Below are 14,647 nucleotides of genomic sequence, written 5' to 3'. Positions count from 1 at the left end.
AATTATAAAGCAAATTTAATTTTTAAACAAATTAAAAAATGTATAAAAAAATTACAAATTCAAAACCGGGTATTAAAACCCGGTCGTACCCGGTTCCAATACCCGAACCCGATTATACCCTACCCGGGTACATAGGGTTGAGATTTTCTCCTCAATACCCTACCCGAACCCTACCCGATTTCTCTCAATACCCGATTTTTCAATACCCGATCATACCCGAAACCGGTTCCATACCCGAACCCGGGTATTAGAAAAAAACTCGATTTATACACCTCTACTTTTGACTATAAAATGGATACCGGACAAATATACTTATTTCCAATACTCAAATAAAAAAATATGTCACTTATATATTCAAACACGACTGGTGACTACCCACATAGTCTGTTGTTTGACAAAACTTAAATTATTTTTGTTATTTGTATTTGTGTCAAGTTGTTCAATTTGTGTTTTAAATGACATCTTATATAAACTCATCATCAAACATCTTCCTTAAAAAATAAGAAAATGAATGTGAATATTGATAGGGTAAACTCCAAATCTTAAGGAAATACAGTAATATCTACTTGTCGAATGAAAATGTTACGAGTTTTGAACAACACGTGGTATGGAAAAAATTTCTATAGGTCCCTAGCAACGAGACTGTTATGATCGACCAAAGGTGTGAAACACCTACACGAGAATAAGAACGTGTAGGACACACAAGAATACATGTTAAACGATTCTTCTATTGATTGTATATCTCAGTAACAACCAATGCTAGAACAGATGGAGAAACGAACCAAAAACCCTAGGGTCAAACTTTTCTTATATACCGACAAGTTCGCCACTTATAAACCAACGTAAACGACACAAAACATAACCCATTCATTATGTACTCAATTACAAACAATCAACTAATAAACAATTATCACAAAGATGCACCAACAATTTTCTTACTAGGAAGTTGTAGAAAGTGTAAATATTGACATGGATTCCACATAAATTACATTTTATTTAAACTTATGTCATATCTTAATAACTTATTTTATAAAATTAAAATGACACAACTTTCACACCCCATTTATCTTCATTTAAACAACATCTGGAACGAACCCATATATTCGGTATCCGAGTCTAAGTAACTTCTTAAATCAGTATGTAAACTGTCCATACTAATTTTATCAATTATAACTCACTCAAAAACAATATCATAGAGAAAACTCACTACTGTTAAAACTCATCCGGTACATTAAAACTGTATTAAGATTAAAGACTTAAATACTTAACCCATCTCCCCCATGACATTCGAACTCAAAACTCCTAATCCCCAATTATAACAAAATTAGGGTTTTACCTTTACCGTAGTCCACCACCACCATGTCTTCCGACGACATATCACTATCAACACCATACTACTACCAGCGATGATGGATCGGATGATGACGTCAGCGATGAAAACGATGACGTCATGGATGATGGTGATGAGTTGGATGTTAGTGAGAAGAATTGTAATGGCAAGAGGAATCATCCGTCTTCAATTGGTCAGTTTTTGAAGCAGTTATTCTATAATTAATTATACACATACCCGAAAACTAGAGTAGGCTCGACCTCGGCTCATTTCGAGCTCTTCTTTTAGCGCTTGGCTCGTGAGTCATTTTTTTAAATGTTTGGGACTCTGCTCGGGCATAGCTCGTTTATTATTTATTAATTAATTAATTAATTATATTTGAGAAAAACATCAAAGAGCCTAAGCTCGTGCAGTGTGAAACTAATATATAGAAGTTTATAAGAGTAAAAGCTTAATAATACACTAGGCTCCTTAAGGATTGACGAGCCTAAACAATCTTCCCGTACAACGCTTGAGATTGGGTTCGATAACTAATAAATATACCGATAACGAAAACTAGGGGTGTAAATGAGCCGAGCTTGACTAGGCTTGAGCTTGGCTAATTTTGACTTACCGAGTTACCGGAGGCTGAGCTTGGCTCATTTCGAGCTCTTTTTTTAAAGCTCAGCTCGTGAGTCATTTTTTTAAGTTTGGGTTACGGGTTAATTATTTTAAATTTATTTGAGGAAAATCTTAAAGAGCCTAACCACGACTTGAGCTCGCTGTGTAGTGTGAAACTAATATATAGAAGTCCACAAGAGTACAATTTAATGATATTGTAGGCTCATTAAAGACTGACGAGCCTAAACAATCTTCCAATGCGACGCTCAACCTCGGGTTCGATAACAATGAGCTTTATTTGAGGCTCGGATCGGGCTTGTTAAGTCCCTGTTCGTTTCATATTGGCTTGGGCTTGTCAAGTCCTTGTTCGTTTCGAGCTTTTTATCGATCCTATCTCGAGTAGCTCGGCTCGGCTTGGGCTTGTCAAGTCTTTGTTCGGTTTGAGCTTTTTATCGACCCTATCTCGAGTAACTCGGCTCGGGCTTGTTAAGTCTCTGTTCGTTTCATATCGGCTTGGGCTTGTCAAGTCCTTGTTCGTTTAGAGCTTTTTATCGATCCTATCTCGAGTAGCTCGGCTCGGGCTTGTCAAGTCCCTGTTCATTTTAAGCTTTTTGTTGATCATATCTCGAGTGGCTGACAAGCAGCTCAGCTCGTTTGCACCCATAAAAAAGCAAGTGAAACCATATACCAAATACCGTACCGATTTTTTTGGTTCGGTACCGATTGGTGTTAGTACCATTAAAAATTCCAATACCGAAAACATGTCGAGTACCAGTACCGATTGTGTTTGGTTGGTATCGGTTGTCATTAAAAAATGCTTATTCCTATTTCCATGTGTGATTGAATATTATTTGTTGGATTTTAGGTTCAATTATGATATCAGTAAATGATATGAATGATGTAAGATCGAGTCCAGTTGAGAATCATCAGCAAGGGCAATTATGCCATTACCAGAATGCTCTCACTATTGTAGACCCTAACAGTGAATTATACTACTCTCAATACCGTAACGGGGCGGAGGGTTCGGGTTCAGGGTTTAAAGATATGTTGGGTGAAAATGGCTGCGGGTTCAGTGGAAGAAAGGATATTTCAAATGCTGGTGGTTCAGGGGAGTCGTTAAGGAGGATACTATCGGATCCTTTGACGTGAGTTCTTGCATATACGTTATATTTCCATGGCAACTTAGTGTCGTTTATGCGGTAAAACATCATTTTGTTATTTTATGTTTATACAGAGGAGCTCTGATGGATGATGCTATGATATTGCCTTGTGGGCATTTGTTTGGTAGCAATGGAATGCAGCATGTTATGAGGATGGTAAGTAGCTCTAATAATTAGCTATGATAGTTTAAATTCAGTTATATTAGTTGGTTGAATTTGTTAGATGCCACTCGGATCCCATCGTTGTATATATATAATATATGTGTATATAGAAGTCCACATCTATGTATTCTTCAATTAACGAGAATACAACTTTATACATATCTTTTTTCTGATTTTACGGGTGATAATGCGTATTGTAATGGTAACTGTTTTCTAGAAAGCATGCTACACTTTTTCACACCCTGTATCAGAGGGCTCGGCTGCTCCAAATTTATGTAAGATTTGTTTTCTATATTTTGATGCTTTATGTGATCTTTTGAAGTCTATTAACTCTTTATATCTGTAATTTGTTTTATTATTGTCTACTTGTGTAGCTCTGCAATCTGCTGTTCAGGCATTCCTTAGAGAAGAAGAGTCACGAACGCACCGTGCATCCAAAAGAAGAAATAGATTAGATCAGGTCTTTTTTTCTCTTTTCATTTTGGATTTATTCAAAGATCGTTCTCTTAAAAACAAGTTGTCAATTTCTACAGGATAAAAGTAATTATGGCGATTCAGCACTCGGCAGGGGGGTTCAGTTTCCATTTTGTGTGGCCGAACGCGTTATTATCAAGGTTATTGGTTAATCTGCTTTCTACCTTTTTATAGTGTAGTTTCTGATTACGTGCATACAATTTCTAACTTATAGTATTTTCCTTAGGGAAATAAAAGGACACCTCCACGGTTTGTTGGTCGAGAAGCTGTTGTAACAACTCAGTGCTTAAACGGATGGTCAGTCACATACTAACATACCATTATTTTTCTTTTATTATTCCATATGTTGCATGATACACGTGCTTTGATACATCGTTCAAGTAAAACATATAAAAAGCGTTTATAACGCAGGTATGTTGTGAAGAGACTTGATAACGCAGAGAGTGTTAAGTTGCAGTACCGGTCTTTATCCAAGATCCCTGATTCTCGAGCCTCGAACTTAGCTTCAAGTAAGATTACGCCACCCAACTGGCTCTAGCACGTAAAGGAACCCAACCCTTGGTGTGCATATCAGTGTTTATACATATGTTTAGAGAATTTGTAGGTTCTGAAATATCCAAATTTGATATTGTGAGAGGTTATGTTAGTGTTAGTGTGTGTTTGTCAATCAGTCGATCATTATGTGTTGCGGTGTGTGAAGTGTATAAATGTATGGAAAGTGAATATGATTCGTATGTAGTAATTTGATTGATTTGTATTAATACGAGGGGTTGACCCGGCGCTTGCGCCGGGCTTGGTTTTGCAGCAATTGTAGATAATGACAAAGTATTATTATTAGGATAACATTAAGTTGGTTTAAGAAAGATTCAACTATTTTTGGAGCATACATATTAGTACAAACTTGTAGGCTTGTGATGCAGTCAACTATAGAGCTGCATTAGTTGTACTGTTGGATAATTTGCTATGATTCGGTTGCCAAAGGTGATGATTTGTCAAAACAATAGCATTTCTTGATCAGTACCTGTGTTTATTGGAATAGGTTATAAGTTAGTATAAGTTAACGATTGGGTTGGATACAATATATGTAATAGCTTAGTACGAGTAATCGATATACCTGCTCCATTGGGGTATTGCCTTTTTTTCGACTGTTTGTCCGGTGTTTGAGGTAGGAGTTCTGTGGCTGGGATTTCAATGGTTGTTGTGGCAGACGGGGGGTCAGAAAGAAACACGGTTGATGACGCATGTGTCTAGCTGTCTGTTTTCCTCATGGCGTTGTTGGATTCGGAACTTTTTTACGCCTATCGGTTTTTGAAATGTTGTTGGACGTTCTTTAGCCTTTAGCCGTAGGTTATCCTTCCTTCATCATCTCTTCACAACTCTCGCCTAGCAAGGCAGCCATGGGTTCATCAAAGAAGGTGGTGGTAGTTTTGCTCGTTGCATCTTTGAGTATGACTGACGCACAATACATGTTTGACACCATATGGTGTTATCAGTGCATGTGTACGGAATTTTTAACATAAATAAGTGTTTGTTTTCGCATCATCACCTCAAAATGTATCTGTTAACCACTTCGTGAGCTCCACATCTGTAAAAGTCTTTCGATGTTGCTATCTCCTTTCCTTTAGCTGATGATGTAGCTTCTATCTTGAAGGCTTTGTTTTTGCTTAAGTTGCAGGATTTGTAGTACCATGCCTTGTTTTCGTCTGAAACGATACTATAATTTCATTATCTTGCAATAGTGTATTCCAAGATCTTTTGGTTAATGAATTTAAAATGTCATAACCTATTGGGGGTAGTCATGTGTAGCTAGAGCACCGCTGGTTGTCAGCGTTGAGAAACTTAACTGGAATCCGTCCAAGTGGGAGACTGTTGGAAATATGGACCGATCCGCTTAAGTCAACGCGGCTGGCCGGGTTATGACCCGTAAGAGTTACACCGTGGGTAACGAACTTTGACCGCTTACGCTAGTTAACCGGTAACGACTAACGAACGAGATATGGACATTCAAAAGGATTGAGTTTGAGATGGGCTTGGTTTAACTAGTTAAATAAACTAGTTAATGTGTCATTAGGTTTTGATTAAGTGAGAATAATAAAACCTTAGCCACCACTCCCTTTCCCTCTCGGCTCCTACCTGCTGCCGCAGCCAGCCACTGCCATCGTCTGACTGTCCCATCACCGCTGCTGGTCCATTCGTGCACCGCAATCGTTGGTCGTTTATCTCGTTTAGTCACCTAGTGTCGTCCGTTAGCCCTCGGTGTCTCAACCGGTTATTTATTAACCGAGATAAACTTAAATAATGTCGTGATTATTATTTATTTACTTTGGTTGTTTTGACTCGTACTCGTATTGTTTGTAACCGGATCCTGTACGGTTATGTTAAATGGTGATTACTCGTTTTTTTTATTCTGCTACGTATTCTATTATTAATGTGATTAATAATTATGAAACCAATTTTATTAAACCGGGTTTAAAAGTTAAACCTTTGACTGATCACCACCGGTACCCAACATGATTGATATATCGAATCATTTCTTAAGAAAATTCAATCATCAAATGAAACGTCATTGTCCGTCGTTTTTAGCGCTTGTAACAAACCCGAAAATCATAACACATGAACCAAATTTAAGTTTTGTTGTAAAATAAATTGAAAAAACCGCAATGTCTAAACACACATTGATCACGTATTATCGTTGGCAACAATTTTTAAGTAGTTCCAATACTTTTATTTTAGAAAAAAAAAAAAAAAAACCGTAACGAACTAACAATCACCAGTAACTAAAAAAACCGTAACTTCCTACATCGTCCCGTTAACAACTCTAGAGACAACAGGAGCTGCTAACCCCCTGAAGAAACACTAAGTGACCCCGGCAGATTACGGATAATCTTAGGGTTAAGTAGATGTTTCCCCGAGGGTTAGGTCCAAAGATGGTTATTCTTCTTGACCTGCAAAACAGACACCGTGAGCTCGTCACTGAGAAGGGGGGGGGGGGGTTCCTCCTTGTGACCACCCTCCGGCGTGAGAATCAGACTAGATTTGCTCTGAATATAGGTGTATATTGAGAGGAATAGCTAGAGTATAAGATAAGATGATATGAGATGATGATACCGTTCCAAGGTGTTGGAGTATTTATAGCCGAAGGTAGGTTTCCAAGCAGGTACGGCCAGCTGTATAATATTCCTTTTCCACCAACTACGGGCTATGTACGTGCCACGATGGGGGTTGGTGGGTAGGCAGCGGCTGATAGTGACATTTTGTACTGGAGCGTGCTCCTTCTCGTACTATTGTCGGTGAGCTGTCACCCTGTGATTGATTCATGGGCTGCTTTGGTCAGATCTTGTCTATTTTGTCCATACCTTGGCAGGTATAGTACAAAAGATCTTCTAGAAGCGTACGGACTGGCTCATTTGGGCGGGAATATTCCCGCCTTGCTCATTCCTTCTTCAGGTGACATTGCTGAAGTGTAAGAGCTAGTGCCTTATGCGTGTAGCCTTACTATTAGTGCGGGTAGCCTTCCTTCCTGGCTTGTACCCATAGCTGCGGGAACAGGCAGGGTACTGTACCAAGGGAGGCTTTCCTGCGGGAACAGCTGGCTTACTGCGTGTAAGGTCTTCATCTCTCTGAGCATGGTGGGTCCTGCGGGACCAGTTAGTCTTTGCGCAGACGTACCTTTTCAAGGTATGTCTTGCGGGTCCAACTGGGCTTTGCGGGGACCTACCTCTTCAAGTCCCCCCCAGTCCATTGTTCTTCTCATGAATTGTTAATGAGGTGAACTTTTGGACTTTAAGCAAGGGTTTTTAAAGAGGTTTTTGTTTTTTAAGGTTTTCCTTGGGGATTCTTCCCACGGTTTTCCTAATGTCACTTGCAGAAATTCCCGACTTTTCTGCCTGATCTTTGGTTATGATGCGGGTAGGTGTTTAACCTCTTCGCAAGTCGGGAGCGTTGAATTTCACTTGTATACTCTTCACGAGGTTTTGGTAGTTTTGGACATAGTGATCAGTTATGTTAAACTACCAATTCCACCTTGAAGTTTCAATCTAGTTGTCAACGTTCTCGCCATGCGGAGGTGTTATTTCCCTTTCCGCAAGCATGGCCCACAAGATCCTTCTTGGCTTCAATTCCCTGCAAGTGCTAAGTATGTGAAGGGTTTCGCCTTGACACTGTACCCGCACTTGTCTTATGGTTTTTTGCTTCCCAAGGTGAGGGGGTATATTCCCTCTTATTTTTGAATCTTTTTGAATCTTTTTGAATCTTTTTGAAATTTGAAGAGTTGGTGAAAGGATAAGAACAGTCCAAACTGTTGAAGGGACGTTAGCGTCTTCCGACGGTTTCTTCTGGCAGTTCAGGATGTGCAGGAAGTTATGGCGACGTGACAGTATATGGTCATTCCAGACGCTTTTTCAGGCGCGTGGGCGCAAGTTTTCGGGCACGTGGGCGCGAATTTTACGGCACGCGTCCTGTCAACAGCTGTTGCCAGCTTGCTTTCCACGTGTCGTCATCTCATTGCGCCTGCGCTCTTCTCTCTCCCCCGCATTAAATTCATCGCATTCATTGCGATGAGTATATAAAGGGGGGAGAGGATGCATCTCAACTAACACTTTCACTTCATTCTTCTTCTTCTAAGCGATTTCCGGCGAATACTCTAACTTTTGTCGAGCATTCTCCTGAAATCGTTCCTTTAAACATGTCTTCCATTCACGATCCTGAAGGTACTGCTGAAGAGTCCGACGTGTATTCCGAGAACCCGACGTCCACGTCTGACAAGGACGATAAGAGTACTGCTGGCGAGTGCCAGTGTGCTCTTTCCGTCGACCTGTATCACTACATCGTGAAGAAATTCATGCTCGAGCCCTTCGAGCCTAAGTTTCCAAAGCCCCACCAAACGATGTATGATGCCCCCAAGGGCAAGATAGGGGTATATGCTGCATTCTTCATATATGGGAATCTCAGATTCCCATTGACGAAGTTTGTATATCGTGTTTTGGAGAAACACGGTGTACACTTGACGGAGGTACACCCAACGACGATCGCTAAGATCCGCCACTTTGAATGGGTGTGCCACATTCTGGGTGTCGAGCCCCGCGTCGACCGCCTGATGACCTTCTACTCTTGGAGGTGCATCCAAGGCTGGTACACCTTGGTCACTCGGATCAATGGTTTGAAGATCTGTGCTACCGAGCGCAGTCTTCGATCTTGGAAACGGGAGTTCTTCTATATCTCTGCCCGTGTCGTCCCTATCGCGATGACATTTAAGAACGGGAGAGCACTCCCCAACCTTCACGCCTCCAACTACCAGGAGGCGGAATGGTTTACCAAGATCTCCCGGATCCAGACTCCGGTTTACCGCTTTGCGGAGTCTGGGATGGTGATGCTCGGGATGAGCCGGGTATGGAAGGATGCTGGGGCAGAGACGCCGCAGATACCCATCGTCCTCGAATACGGTTTGAACTCTATCCCTTACGGTATGCTCCGTCTTATTTGCCAATTTAGGGTTTTTTTTTCTAACCATTTCTCTTTATTTTCAGAGGGAAACAACTTGCAGTCGCTTCTGCAACCGCGGGAGAGCGGTGGTCCCGCTCGGCTGGGTACTCGTGATCTTGATGAGAACGAGTTGCCCATCCTGGAGCAGACGGCGGATCGGTTCGTGGAGGTCTACCCGCCGGGCCACGAGATTCTGAGCGCCACGCGGCCAGGTAAGGGATTCTTTAACCCCCGCCCTCTTCATGCTAAAACCTCTGCTGGAATTCCTCTAATTTTGTCATCTTCTGATGAGGAATCCGCAGATGGTCCTTTCTTCGCGAGGAAGAAGAAGGCTGCCGGCGTGAAGGGCAAGGCGAAGGTTACCTCCGCCGATCAAGGGAATCGGTCTGATTCGGAGACCGAAAGCGAGGAGGCGGCGGGGAATCCTGGTGATAGTGAGACCGCTGTCTCGGAGGTTGAGACAGCTGTTACCTCCGAGCAGCCCAGTACGACGACGGTGATCGGCATGAAGAGGCCGGCTCCATCGGGTTCGTCCCCACCTGTCAGAACCTTCAAGATCAAGAAAACCCGTAAGTATAAATTTCATTTGTCTTAACCGCATTTCTTTCCGCCATTATATTTAATATCTTGTCTTCATGCAGGCGTGGATGCAACCGCATTCCAGAGTGTTGCGGGAAGAAGCAGTTCTGGACCCACGACGGTAGGTTTGGTCAACCTACCCGAGGCGATGACCCAGGAGGCCGCGCCTGTTTCAAGTATTGGTTCAGTTGCTCGTCCCGTTGAGCCAACTGTTCCAATTGTGACATCTCCGCCGGCTGTCAGTGCCATCTTCACTGCCTCCTTCACTGAGCCGGCGGTGGTTTTTTCTGCGGGTTCCTCCGCAGCGGCGGCCACGGTTTTGAGTTCACCTCAAGTGAGTTCACCTCCGATGGTTTCTACCGCGGCGGCTTCTACCGTGCCTCTTCCGGCACCGGCGACTACCTCGTCTATGGCCGGTTCCTCAGGTATGTCCAGGGTTGGGGCTTCTAGCCAATCTCTGCCTCCTTCCCATCTCCCCAACCTCTAGGATGGATATCCCTTAGGTTCGGGTGATGGGTTTGGCGGCTACCGGCCTGTTGTCGACCCTACAGGTGCGTAGGATTATTTTGGCCTATTATCTTTTTTTTTTATCATTTTTTCCTAACTGTTTCTTGTTTTTGCAGTTTCAGATTCCATTGAGGTGTATGTTCCACGTTGGAACATCCGCCGGGGAACAACCCTTCGAACGGCTGTGGACTGCGTCGAATGGGCGCGCCACGCCGCCCCAAGCGGTGCGCTGGGGGAGGCCATGGCTAGCTACCAGGAGGGTAGGCTAACCAACGAGCTCCGAATCCTCCTTACCCGGATGCAGCCACGCGTCGAGTTGCTCTGTCGTGAAAACGACAAGTTAAAGACGGCGCGTAGCCTGGAAGTGGCTCAGGCGCGAGCTATCCGGGAGGAGAATAAGAGACTTGCCGCCATCGCTTCGGAAAAGGAGAAGGCCTTCAAGGACCTCGAGGTTGAGGTTCAGGTCCGGCACGAGGCCCGTTCCAAGGCTACCCAAGCTGTTAACGAAAAGCTTAGGTTGGCTAAGGAAACTGCACGGAACGCAACCGAGAGGGCCACCAAAGCTGAAGCCGTTGCTGAGCCTTTGCGCACAGAGAACGAAGAGCTTAAAGCCGAATTAAAAGAGCTCCGGCAGGCTCATGATGCTTTGGCTTTGGAAGATGCCAAGAAGCTCCAGGAGCTACTGGACCAGAGGGGTATGCTTGACCGTGCTGAGCGTAAGCTGAAGGGCGTTGAAGAGGCTACTGCTAAGGATGTGTTGCTCGCCAACCTTAACAAAAATGAAGCCGAACGCGCCCGTGATCAAGCTCAAGCTGCCCTCCAGGAAGCTCTGGTCACCAAAGAATGGCTTCTACGAGAAGCGTTGTCGCAGGTATGCGTAGTTCCGTAGTTTCTTTACGCTTTTCTTTATACTTAGAAAAGTTTTTGATATATTTCTATTTTGTAGGTTGTGCATCGGATCTTCACGAACACATCCTATGACGATGCTATGAGCGCAGCCCTCAGCGCTTCTCATGAGGATGGGGAAAAGGCTGGGTTTCTGCTTGGTCTAGGGTTTGTTGAGCAAGGCATCCCGCCTTCCAACTTCCCTCTTTATGACGTGGACACTGGAGCTGCTTATGACCAAGTAGTGAATCAGTATGCTGCCTTCCCGCATCCGGTGGTGGAGAAGTAGAACGAGATTGCTGCTGCTGATGATGGGCTAACTATTCTCAAGGCTTTCCTTGACCCGCCACAGTCAACTGATGGTGCGGGTTTAAGTGGGTTTGGAAGGAGTGGTTCTGAAGCTTGAACCCTGAGATCCCTTCCACCCGCTAGGATAGATTTACATTTTTGTAGGCGGGTAGATGCTCAGCCATTCTTGTAATGTTTGTATTTTTATGGAATATAAATGTTTTGTTAATGCCTTGCCTTGTAAACCTTATATGTTTTGCTCATGCATATTTTAGTTTAACTTGGCAACTTTCTAAGTGTTTTGGATAAGTTAACCTGTCAACGTGGTAGATAATAAGTTCAAGTTTTGCTTCCTCTATCATGATTGTGAGGGTAAGACCGTCACTTTCACTTAGTAGGATGACCAAACTTTACCTATATCTGACCTGCGTGAAGGTTTTCCTTAGAAATTTTTACCGTTTTTATGTTTATGCGGGTTTTGCCGCCTTCCACACGCAACGACTTACTTCTTTCCCCACTTATTTATGCGGTGAATACCGGCATATCAGTGTGGAAAGTTCATAAGTATAAAGGTTAGGCTATCAACACAATGTGATAAAGGAGAATCATTTCCATTAAAAGTGGCTCTAGGCCTTTTCTTTACAAGTTTGGAATTGATCTACATGTAACATTTGCGTAATTGAGCTCCATTCCATGTTCTTGGGATGGGGGCGCCATCGAGCCTTTCGAGCCGGTATGCGCCCTTTCCCAAAACTTCTTTAATAGTGTATGGCCCTTCCCAGACCGGGGCCAGCTTTCCTGGGCGCTCTTGGTTCGAAGCCTCGTTGTTACGCAGTGTGTAGTCTCCGACATTGAAGTTGCAGAGTTTTACCCGCGTGTTGTAGTACTTTTGCATTTGTCGCTTATAATTTTCTTCACGCGCTGCGGCTAAGTTTCTGCGTTCTTCGGTCAGCATAAGGTCTAATCGTCTTTCTGCATCATTGTCTTCTGGTTGAGTCAAGACCCTTGGTGAGGGTAAACCAATTTCGACCGGGACCATGGCTTCAGTGCCATAGGTGAGGCTGAACGGGGTTTCTCCCGTACTTGCCTTTTTTAGCGTTCTGTTCGCCCAAAGGACATGTGGAACTTCATCCACCCAGCCAGATCTATGTTCCAAGAGTCTTTTCTTTATGCCATCGACGATGCTCTTATTTGCTCTTTCCACCTCACCGTTACCCTGCGGGTGCGCTACTGAGGTAAAGGTGTGGGTGATTTGAAGTTCTTCCAGCCACTTTTGTAGCTTCTTGTCAGTAAAGTTGGTGCCGTTATCGCTCACCAAATTCTCTGGAAGTCCAAAACGACAAATAATAAATTCCCAAATAAATTTTTTGATATGTTTTGCGGTTGTTTGGGCTAAGGGTTTTGCTTCTATCCACTTGGTGAAGTAGTCGATGGCTACCACTAGAAACTGAACGTTCCCTGCTGCTGTGGGAAATGGGCCTGTCACATCGATGGCCCACTTCTGGAATGGCCATGAGGAGGTGACTGGAACAAGTTCATTCTTCGGGTGATGCGTTTGGGTGCGTAGAGCTGGCAAGACCTACATTTTCTGATGTATGCCAGCGCATCCGTATACATCCCCGGCCAAAAGTATCCCGCGTTGTTTAGCTTGGCTACAACAGCGCGTGGACCTGCGTGTACTCCGCAGATGCCTTCGTGTACTTCCCTTAGGAGGTAATCAGCATCTTGGTTGTCCACGCACCTTAGGAGTGGGCCAAGAAAATTACGTCTATAAAGGATGTCATCAACGAGTTGATAGTTCAGTGCTTTATAGCGTATATTTCTTGCCTGTGTTTTTGATTCTGGTAGTATACCCGCCGCAAGGTAATTTATGATTGGTGTCATCCACGTTTCCGTGTCGGTTTGGATGACACAAATTTCCTTGTGCGGGACTGATGGTTCTCCAAGGAGTTCAACGCGAACGTCCTTTCCCAAGTGGGTGAAAGCTAATGATGCAAGCTTGCTTAACGCATCCGCAGATTTGTTTTCGCTACGCTTGACGTGTATGACTTTACAATCGTTAAAATCGCGCATAAGGGTTTTTCCTTGTGCGAGGTACAGGGTTATTGTGTCGTTCACGACCGTGTACGTCCCGTTTATTTGGTTGGCTACTAACATGGAATCCACGTGGGCTTCCAAGTTTTTCACTCCTTACGCGCAATTCTCAACCCGGCCAAGAATGCTTCATACTTCGCTTCATTATTCGTACTTGGAAAATCCAGTCGAATAGCGTAAGTGTATTCTTGACCTGCTGGGTTGGTTAGTTTCAACCCTGCGCCTGAACCCTCATTGTTGGCTGCTCCATCAGTGTAGAGTCGCCAGACATCATCGATGTCCTGTGCTGGATAGGGTTGGGCCTCCTCCTGGCACTCTTTCTCCCGCGAAGCGGGGACTTCTGCAATAAAGTCGACCAAGACCTGGCCTTTTATGGCTGGTCTTGGCTTGTACTTTATCGCGTATTCTCCCAATTCTATTGCCCATTTGGCTAGACGTCCTGACAACTCGGGTTTTCCTAGAACGTTTGCAAGTTTGAAATTGGTGAGAATGGTGATTGGGTGACCCTGGAAATATCGTCTCAGCCTGCGTGAAGCCTGTACAAGCGCTAAGACTAATTTTTCCAGGGTAGAGTACCGGGTTTCTGCGTCTGTTAAGACGCGGCTAACATAGTAGATTGGCATCTAGATGCCTTTCCGTTCTACTAGTATAACTGCCCCGGTTGCTCTGTCTGTGGCGGAGAGGTATAGGATTAATTCCTCCCCCGCTTCTGGTGCTGTGAGCGTTGGAAGTTCGATCAAGCGTGACCGAATTTCCTGAAAAGCTGCTTCCGCTTCTGGTGTCCAGCGGAAGTGCGTTTTCTTTAAACAGTTTCTCAATGTTGATACGAATGGGAACGACCTATCCGCATGGTTCGCCAAAAAGCGATTAAGTGCGACTAGTCGTCCATTCAGTGTCTGAGCTTGTTTGATGGTAGTAGGTGATTCCATTTTGATAATGGCTTCGACCTTTTCAGGGTTCTCTCTGAAGCCATCTTTGGTAACGATGACTCCTAAGAACTTCCCTTCTTCCATCCCAAAAGAACACTTGCTCGGATTGAGCTTCATGTTTATTTTTCTGAGCGTGTTGAAAGTTTCTTCGATGTCTT

General features: G+C 43.8%; 1 protein-coding gene across 1 annotated transcript; it reads left to right on the top strand.

Moving 5' to 3' along the window:
* Window positions 1–1,384: 1,384 nt before the first annotated feature.
* LOC143617224 (U-box domain-containing protein 62-like) lies at window positions 1,385–4,527 on the top strand. The gene is made up of 8 exons (XM_077089852.1): window positions 1,385–1,523; window positions 2,796–3,075; window positions 3,165–3,246; window positions 3,470–3,527; window positions 3,627–3,712; window positions 3,786–3,866; window positions 3,953–4,023; window positions 4,138–4,527. The coding sequence occupies exons 1-8, from the start codon at window positions 1,451–1,453 to the stop codon at window positions 4,262–4,264; spliced, it is 858 nt and encodes a 285-aa protein (XP_076945967.1). The 5' UTR covers window positions 1,385–1,450; the 3' UTR covers window positions 4,265–4,527.
* Window positions 4,528–14,647: the final 10,120 nt, after the last annotated feature.

The sequence above is a fragment of the Bidens hawaiensis genome, unplaced genomic scaffold, assembly GCF_021521415.1.
Source record: "Bidens hawaiensis isolate Kalapana, Puna unplaced genomic scaffold, B.hawaiensis_p1.1 tig00053139_1, whole genome shotgun sequence".
Lineage (NCBI taxonomy): Eukaryota > Viridiplantae > Streptophyta > Magnoliopsida > Asterales > Asteraceae > Bidens > Bidens hawaiensis.
This window is presented reverse-complemented; position numbering and strand designations above follow the sequence as displayed.